Below are 9,747 nucleotides of genomic sequence, written 5' to 3' on the forward strand. Positions count from 1 at the left end.
TACAACAGGGAAACAAGTCTCATAAGCCCTTAACGGGCAGGCATGACCAACACGGTCGTTACGCCAAGAAGAAGAAGAAGAAGACAAACATCGACGATATTTTGCCCCACCGTAACTCGGGGTCCACACTACAGCGCGACGTCACTTTTCAAAAGTAGCCCATTTTCGGCAGAACAATCGCGCAAGCCAAGCGCGACAGAGGTAGGGGATTATGTGGAAATATGTATCACATTGGGGCGCAAACTCGGCTAAATTTTTTTTGTTGAATTTGGACGTAGTGATGCATGATACTTGTTCAGCTACGTATTATGCACCCTGAGTGAGTTTGGCGCTTCTACATTTGAAATTCACTGAGAAAACCACCTAAAACAAACAACGACGATATTTTGCCCCACCGTAGGAGGTATATATTTCTCCGTCATCTCCTACTTATTGAGTGCAGTTTGTTTACGTTTCGGCACCCGAAAACACTTTGGTAAAAATATCAATTAAAACTGAGTTTCATAACTGAATTACATTTGTGAAGGCTAGAAATAAGTAGTACAACGAAAAATCCGATGTTTCGTGGAGAATATTGCTCGTTTTGTACGCGTTTGTGTTTCGGTTTGTTTACGTTTTGTCCAGCTGTCGGCTTGTTTTCGTTTCGAATTGACATTTGACAAGAGTTAGCGCGACGTCACGTTTTTCGCTGTTTCTACACTAGCGCGATTTGTGCGACATTTTTTTTGTATGGAGTTCGGCCGCCTGTCAGGCGACGTCGCGTTTTGTGACGGGACGTCGCGCTGTAGTGTGGACCTCGAGTAAGAGATATATATTTCTCTGTCATCTCCTACTTGTTGAGTGCAGTTTGTTTACGTTTCGGCACCCAAAAAAACTTTGGTAAAAAAATCAATTAAAACTGAGTTTCATAACTGAATTACACTTGTGAATGCTAGAGACAAGTAGTACAACGAAAAATCCGATGTTTCGTGAAGAATATTGCTCGTTTTGTTCGCGTTTGTGTTTCAATTTGTTTACGGTTTGTCCAGCTGTCGGTTTGTTTACGTTTCGAATTGACGGCGGGCCAAAATATCGTCGCTGTCTGTTTAAGTTTGTTTTCTAATTGAATTTCAAATGTAGAAGCGCCAAACTCACTCAGGGTGCATAATACGTAGCTGAACAAGTATCATGCATCACTACGTCTAAATTCAATAAAAATTTTAGCCGAGTTTGCGCCCCAATGTGATACATATTTCCACATACTCCCCTACCTCTGTCGCGCTTGGCTTGCGCGATTGTTCTGCCGAAAATGGGCTACTTTTGAAACGGGACGTCGCGCTGTAGTGTGGACCCCGAGCGAGATATGAAAAATCGGGGCTAAACCTCAAACGGTGGTCGCAGTGCTGACCGTGAGCCATCCGTTAATTTCAGCTACGCAATCAATCTATGGGTGCGGTATGAGGGGGTGGTCAGCACTGCAACCACCGTTTGAGGTTTAGCCAAAATCGGCATTAGATGAGCATATATGATATGACGGATTGGGATTCCGATTCGAAGATCCGGATCTCAGAATGGATTTGAATCGAAAGATTTGAATCCCTGTAGTTTCCTCATCACTAACGTAGAGATCCGTGGTATAGTGTTGGCAGAATCGGGATTCGGAAGATTCTAAGATTCGATCCAGAGACGAATTCTAAAGATTCGAATCCCATTTGACGGATTCTAAAGATTTTATTTTGGAATTCGAATCAGATTTGAACTGTTTGGGACTCGATTTGATTCCGTTCTAGCTTGATTGGATCTGTGAGTCGAATTAATAACGTAACAAGTCGATCTAGAGACAATATCATTGATTTCGGTTGAGTATGTGGCGCTACTACCGCTGAACGGTATTGGCCTGACGAAGCTCCATTCAAAACCGCTCACCGAGGAGGCACACGCAAGCGACCCAACGAGAAATTTTGGCGTTATTTTGGGGTAAAAGAATTCTCTTCAGAACTGCCCACTCTTCTTTTCAGAATTGTTTTACCCCTTCTTTTGCAGCAGATTTCCTATGCAATATAGGCGTAAACCGACTTCTGACAAGAAGGGTAAAACAATTCTCTTTATGCTTGCGGGACGCCTCTAAAGAGAACGCTTTTGACGTGACTGTGCGTTTATTATACCTATTTCTGACTATACGCGCAAAAAACGTATACCCATTCGTAGTAGATTATATGAGCTGAGTTCAGGATATCTTTTCTTTCCCATAATAATTATTTTCATGAAGGAAAATATTTTTGTTTGTTTCATTTTTTTGATATATCGATAATAATAATAAATTATCGTCCGGTTCGGAAGGCGATCAGGCGAAACATCCCGAAATGGTCCGACCCCTCCTCTGGTTCGTGCTGGCAAACAGCGACCATGGATCGTAGCAGGCTCCTTCGATGTACGATGTGCAAAAAATTATTGGTTCGTTATGAGGAGTCCATGGCTACCAAAAATACACTTGGCAAGGTTCTTTTTGGTAGGCATGTATACCTTTGGTAGGAAAGTGCAGCAAGGTTCTCCTTGGGGAACCAACGCGTATACCATATATTTTTACCCCGAGCTTTATGCGGCATTTGGTGTACTACTGTGTCCAAAAAGTAAGGTGACTTTGGTGCTCATACTGGGTGCGTCAAAGGTATTGGTGGATTGTTATTTTTTTTATTGTTGCTATATGTGTTTTTGATTTTTACAGCAAGTTTCATGTAAAAATATGTATCCGGATAGGAGATACGATTTATTTTGTGCGCTACTACACGTATGACCCTCGTTTGTCTAGTTTTTTGGTTCTGGCTTATTCCTGGCACGCTATTTATTCGATTGATTGATTGTTTTGCAGTCTGAAGCATAGTTCCAAGTCTCGTCTACAGTAATAATGCACTTCGTCTTGTCAATTTAGTCGGATAGCGCTGTTTCACCCACTTTAACGCAACGCCTTTTTTTTTAAAAAATTCAACGATTTTGGTACCAGTCGAATTCCAGGCCCAAAACCTCCTCTAAAACGATATTTACTGATACTTTCGATAATTTAATATTATCGGTGAAGTCTCTTATCATCAATCGACGATTATTTAACATTGATTCCCTAATATTTTGAACGTGAGCTTCGTCAAATGCTGAATCGTTGAGGATAATGTGTCGCATGACACCCTTTTGGCCATTGTGGCCCTGGCGGCCATTTTGGAATTCACTAAACCCGTAGCAAACTTTTTTTTTCGACATTACTGCATCGCCAAAAGCTATTTCAACGAATCCGCAGCTAAAAATTAGTTACGCATACAAAATTTTAAGCAAATTCTTTGCTCCCCAAATGTGACCAGAGACGAAAAACGAGGTTCATACGTGTAGTAGGCCACAAAAAAAATCATATCTCCTATCCTGATGAATATTTTTACATGAAATTTGCTGAAGAAGTCAAAAACACATATTTCAACAATAAAAAAATAATAATCCGCCAATACCTTGGACGTGCACAGTTTGCGTACCAAAGTCACCTTACTTTTTGGACACAGTAGTATACCATATTTATAACAGTGGGTCTGTTTTTTTAATTCGTACATGGAAGGGGAACCATGCCCAAAAACTTTGCTCGACTTTTTCGGTACGCTAGCGAACGTTCGCTCGAATTCTGAGAATAGCTTCAACACCGAACGTGAACCGCGCTCGAAAAAACGTTCGTTCGGTGTAAAAAGCTTCACGTGTGGCACCTTGGTAAATAGGCATGTGGTTCAAACCAGTCTAGCAGAACGCAGCCATCGGCTGAGTACTGAGCATGAGCGAGACGACCCGGGCTCGCTCACGGCTGCCCGCCGCTGCTCACGCTCGCCACTGCGACCACGTTTGAGGTTTAGTCGATGTTTGTTTCACGTAGGACGTTTTTCAGAACGATTTGCTCAAAATCGCCTAGCGGGCGGTTTCTGGCTCATTACATGGTATGCTGCGACTTTTTTTTTCATTCGATTGGTGTTGGTATTGTTTCAAAAGGTTTGCGGGCAACGAAGGCTGACGTAAACGAGTCTCTTTTCCATAGATTTTTGTTAGTTTGTTATCTACTGATTCGCTAATTCTTATTAAGCTAGTTATCGTTACAATGTATTCCACAAACGTTGCTTGAAAAGCAAAAGTGCGAAAATGCAAAGTCTGTATAATCTGTTAAAAGATTCAATGGAGACGCCCAGTCTCTCATACTAATCATTAACAAGATTCTCAAACCGACAGTTTGTCCAATATCGTTTTACTTATTATCATTCTAGACGACTTGGTAACATTCAGTGCACACATTGATAGGGTCATCGCTAAAGTGGCAAAGAAGTGTGGTGTGATGAGTAGACAGGGAAACAACCTAAATTTGTTTGGGAAAGTTCACCTCTACAAATCAATTATCTCACCGCATTTTGATTTTTGTCCATTAATATTGGTCCTTGGCAATCGGACACCCCTCAAAAGGTTACAAAAACTGCAAAATAGAATAATGAGGCCAGTGTTGTGTTTTAGTCGGTATACGCTATCTGCTGTTATGCTGTGCACCAGACTATGATACTGATATTTAAACTCCTGATGGGTTTGTTGCCGGGGTACCTTGGAGAAAGAGTATTTAGGGGTTCTGATGTCCACCGGTACAACACTCGAAGGTCTCCTGATCCTAGAACGTCGAACTTGTAGGCAATATTTGCTAGCAATTCGTTATTTTGTAAAAATATAAAATGGTATAACAGTATGCCAAGAGAGATTGCCGAGGATGCAAACGTTCGCGAGTTCAAGCGCTTGTGAGCCCTGTACGTTAAGCAGGTTATTACCCCTAAGTAGAACCCAGTAGAATGTGTAATGTCTAATAGTTGAATATTGTCAAAATTTAATGTTTGTGAACACCGCACTTCTCATCACGATCTCACAGATGATGATGATGACATTGTTTTGCAAAATGAAATGTAAATTTAAAAAATGAATGAGACAACATACCTTTGAGACACGCGCGCGTTAAAGTGGAAATTTGTAGTGGATCTTTCTGTAGGAACTGCATCAGCCGCTCTTGTGTAATCACGTTACAGGCGCCTCGAATTCGTCTATTGATGATTTTTTCGACACAACCCAACCAACTGTTGGACAAGGGAGATACCGGCTACATGAATAGGAGTGAGCATTTTTGACCGTGCACTCCGGAGAGTGGTTCCACGTTTTTTGTCCTATGAAAGTTGTGCTAACCGCTGTATGCTAGGAAACGAGAGCTGACTGATCTTTTTCGTGAATGATCACTTTGATCCCACCACTTCGTGATTTGCTTTGAAGTTTGTAGCAAATATCTTAAGATAACTCGGCCATTCTCAAACTTGTGTTGGGGAATTGGGTGGGACTCATCATCATCATCATCACCTAATAATTTATGATTTTACCTAATAATTTATAATAATGCCTGATGTTATAATTTTATGTTGTAGATGTATTTTGTTTGTAAGAGGGAATCCAAGATTTCTAAGATGGACAAAAATTTACTTACTTTTTTAGTCGTAGATTATTGGTGACCTTAACCTCGTGAGATTTATGATGCACTATTAATTTTGAACCTTATTGTTATTTGCATATACAGTGGACTCTCGATAATTCGAAGTTGGAGGGACCAAGAAAAAAGTTCGATTTATCGAGAGTTCGAATTATCAAGAGTGGTAGGAAATAAGCAGCTACGGTTGCTGAGTTATGAACTGGAAATAAGTATGCGTGAATTTATTTACGCTATGTCTTTACCCACCGCTTTCGCTAACTGTTTTTTCTTCACTTTTCTTTGTGCACCTTCCTACAAAGCAGTTGTGCCACAAATATGTCCGTCCGCCCGTTTACACCATGTAGTCTAATTCGGACGTAAATCTTCGTCCCCGTTTAACAGAGTGTTACAGGGCACCCGCAATGTGACGCGTTCTATTACGTTCCAACTTGCTCAGAACTTCGAATTGTTGCAAGTTGAGTGGATACAGCTTCGAATTATCGCGTCAAGAGAGCAACCTAGCTTCGAATTTTACTTCGCTTTATCGAGTGTACCAAATCGTATTGTTTTTATTCGAAATAGTGAGAGTTTTCCAAGGGACTACTGATATACTTCGAATTGTTGAGAGTTTCGAATTATCGAACGTTTGAATTATCGAGAGTCGACTGTATATATTTTTTAAAAATTGATTGGTATAAAAATGATGATTTTCTTTTTGTCATTAGCAATGATCATGATAGAGAGCCAACTGACAAATTTTTTATCAATAGACTTAGTGTCTAAAAGCTAAAAGTAGCTAAAAAAATAGTAAAAGTTCCCTTTTTACTTTATCTGAAAACGCAATGAACACTCATATTCATGAGCTGTTTTAATAAACAATCAATCGATTACTGACCCTCTATCAAGAAACATGGGGTATGGTGTTGTGTTTTAACATTAACCTTGAAGTTTTCAAGTTTGGACATTGAATTTGTATAGTTCCTTGTGTTAGTCTCTAATGTTCAGAAGCTGTTCGAGGGGACAGATAAGAACAAGATGGGATAAGATAGGGCCGCTTTTTAAGATTATCGATTTTACTCATCTATTGAATGATGTACAACCGCGATTCCATACTGCTTGCTATGCTTTTATTTTCTACTCTGATTTACATAAATTGACCAGTATGCAAACATGCGTTAGGCTTACCAGTTATTTAAAATTAAGTTTAGCATTCCCACTTGCCTTTATAGTAAATTCTTCAAGCGATTGCTACATAAGATTCACAAGTTGTACCTACTACACGGCGATGAACTGACAGTTGATAAACACTTGATTTGATCAGGTAAGGAATGTGTGGTGAAAAGGTACACCTGATTCGACCAGTAGGGCCTGCAATGGATTTTTTATGCTTTTCAGAAATAGGAACAGATTTTCCTACGTTGCGGGATATCTTATTTTAAATCTCTTCACACTCCTGCACTTCAATTTACAGCACACATAACAAAATCGGGAAAATTTTATCTAATAATCATGTTAAAACAATCAACAAAAAAATTCGAGTGACTCAGCTTCCAGATACTCGAGCGACTCATCGTTGTATGCACCAACACCCGCCAAAGTGTCCGAGCGTTGATGCGGGCGATTTGCCGCTCCCAAACACGTCCTCTATTAGGAAAGTGCGGTCCGAGTTGTGTTCGGTAAGAACAGGCACATCAGACCCCCACCGGCTAGTAGGACGGCCACGATGAACGTTGGTGCGGGACAGTAGAGATCGAGCAGAGTGGCTATCACCACATTGCCGATAATACCTCCCAATCGGGCGGCCACCATCGATATCGCCACTCCGGTAGCACTGCAATAAAATGGAAACGAAATCAGACCAAATTCAAGGGAAGTGTGTGACTAATGTCGATTTACCGTAAATTCGTTGGAAACACTTCCGTAATCAGGCAATCCAGCGAGGCGTTACCCATCGAGATGACTCCACTGAACACGGCCGATACGGCGAGATTTTGGTGCTGGTTGGTAACAAAGTACATCGACGCGGAGCAAGCGCCGGCGGCCATTGTGCTGAAGACGAGGAAAAACTTCCTGCCTAACCGATCCATCCCCAGTACGGCCACGATATTGGCCGGCAAGGCGGCGGCTACGGTAATAAGCGACTCCATAAACACCGTGCTCGGAATGGTGGCCGAACAGACGCCGGACTGCGAGTGCGAGCCCATCCCGACCACGTAATCCGTCACCTGGCACACGGATGCATCTTCCACGCCCGGATGTGCCCGTGTGAACTCGTCGAAGCGATTGAACAGTTCCGGGAACCACATCATCAGCCCGTAGTAGCCGATGTGGAACGTGAAGTTGATCGTGATCGAGATGATGGTGAACTTTAGAATTGGCGACATAAACACCTGCTTGCTGTTGTCCAGGATGTCATACAGCATGCGCTTGTACTTGTTTTTGATCGGTTTCGTGACGGCCTCGAGCTCTTCGCGCAGCTTCTCATCGATCAGCAGCTCCTTGACCGGGTACTGGTCCTTCGTTTTGCCCGTGTTCGTAACGTAGATGCCGCGGAAGATGGCCATCGCTTCGTCGATCTTACCCTGGGATAGCAAGAACTTGGGCGACTCCGGTAGGTACAGTAGCAACGCGGCCACGATGAACGAGGGAATCGAGCAAACGAGCAGGAATATACGCCATGAATTATACGTAAAAGCGGGAGTAGTAATGCCAATTCCTACAATGAAAGATAAATAAACGGTTAAACAACCATTTCGATGCTTGCGATATCTCCTTCGATGACTCACCAGTAGGGATGATTAACCAGGCGAGCCCGGCCACGAGGAGGTTTCCTATCGTCCAAAAAGCGGCCATAAAACTGAGCATAGAGCCACGCTTTGACTTGGGCTGGAATTCGGCAAAGTACGGCCAAATTACGGGACCACTGCCGCCTAACCTGCAGGTGTTAGGAAAATCAATCAAAGGGATTCATTTACAGAGTCAGCTCCCGGAGGCAGTTGTTTGACCGGATCCACTTACGCGACTCCATTGAGAAAACGGAACACCATAAACACCTCATAGTTCTGCGAGAAGGAAGACGCCACGATGCAGAGCGCGTTCATGATGGATATCACGATTAGTACTTTCTTTCTACCCAGCGAGTCGGCAACGCTTCCCCAGATATACGCGCCAAACATCATGCCGATGAAGATGATCGAGTTCAGCCAGCCCTTGCTTTGGGTGTTCAGGTCGAGGTCGCACTGAGCCGAGGGCAGAATGAACGACATCGAGATGACGTCCATCTCCTCGCTGGTGCTCACGAGACCACATATTGCTAGCAGGATGTAGTGGAATCTGCCATAACCAGTAAGCTCTATCGCCTGCTCGAAGTCAGCCTTGATCGAGTAGGCGCCCCTCTCGGGGTCCGCAGCCACGCCACCCTTTGCCTCACTCTGCTTGCTGACGAGGGCACGATCTCCACTGGCACCGTTCAACGGTCCGTGCAAGCTTAGTTGTTGCTGCTGCTGCTGGGTGGTCAGGGAGACTGGATCGACTCCCGCCAACGGATGATCCTTGCTGTCACCGTTCGCTACTCTGTCGTCCTTTACATCGGTATCTGTTGGCGGAGTAAAGTGAAGTTATGGTTTTCAAAACGACCGAACAGTTCATTTTCTAGCTAACGCTTACATTTTGAGTGGTTCTGATCGGTGTCACCTTCTACCATCCTATGTAGGCGAGAAGTGTTGTTTACTGACGGTGTTTCTGAACCAAAATAAATCAACCTCAGATATGATCACTAGGTTAACGTCTCTCACTTGAAACAAGACTTGGTTATTTCTATGTGCAAACTGAAACGGGAAGTAATTAAGATCAATTTGACACGATTAGACCATTTAGCAAAAATTCACTGGTAAATTAGGATGTGGTATGTACACTCGCTATACATCAGCTAATCGATGTTGTAATTAATACAACTAGATAAGTGAAAGCAGTTTTAGCAACTGCAAGTGTAGCCATACCTCGTCAACCAATTATCACTTTTTTACAGTTAATAGACGGGAAAAGATTGTAGAAACGACCGGCTGCAGGAAAGTTTAGCACGTTTCGAACCCAATCCATTTGTGGGGACATAAACTCTCCATCGACAGCCACCGATCCGAACGCGTAATCGAGCTCCGTAGAACAAACCAGTTCGGCATTAATAAATCATCACGGACCGAAGAATATTTTATCATTTACGGTCATTTAGTTCATCATCCGTAAATTATGACTGTACCAAACAG

The 9,747-nt window shown here is 42.7% G+C and overlaps 1 protein-coding gene across 1 annotated transcript; it reads right to left on the reverse strand.

The window, feature by feature from the left end:
• Positions 1 to 6,604: 6,604 nt before the first annotated feature.
• LOC131287352 (synaptic vesicle glycoprotein 2C-like) lies at positions 6,605 to 9,271 on the reverse strand. Its single transcript, XM_058316394.1, has 5 exons — positions 9,152 to 9,271; positions 8,504 to 9,080; positions 8,272 to 8,420; positions 7,382 to 8,201; positions 6,605 to 7,316 (listed from the first exon to the last, which is right to left on the reverse strand). The coding sequence occupies exons 1-5, from the start codon at positions 9,186 to 9,188 to the stop codon at positions 7,133 to 7,135; spliced, it is 1,767 nt and encodes a 588-aa protein (XP_058172377.1). The 5' UTR covers positions 9,189 to 9,271; the 3' UTR covers positions 6,605 to 7,132.
• Positions 9,272 to 9,747: the final 476 nt, after the last annotated feature.

This window comes from Anopheles ziemanni, chromosome 3 (genome assembly GCF_943734765.1).
Source record: "Anopheles ziemanni chromosome 3, idAnoZiCoDA_A2_x.2, whole genome shotgun sequence".
Lineage (NCBI taxonomy): Eukaryota > Metazoa > Arthropoda > Insecta > Diptera > Culicidae > Anopheles > Anopheles ziemanni.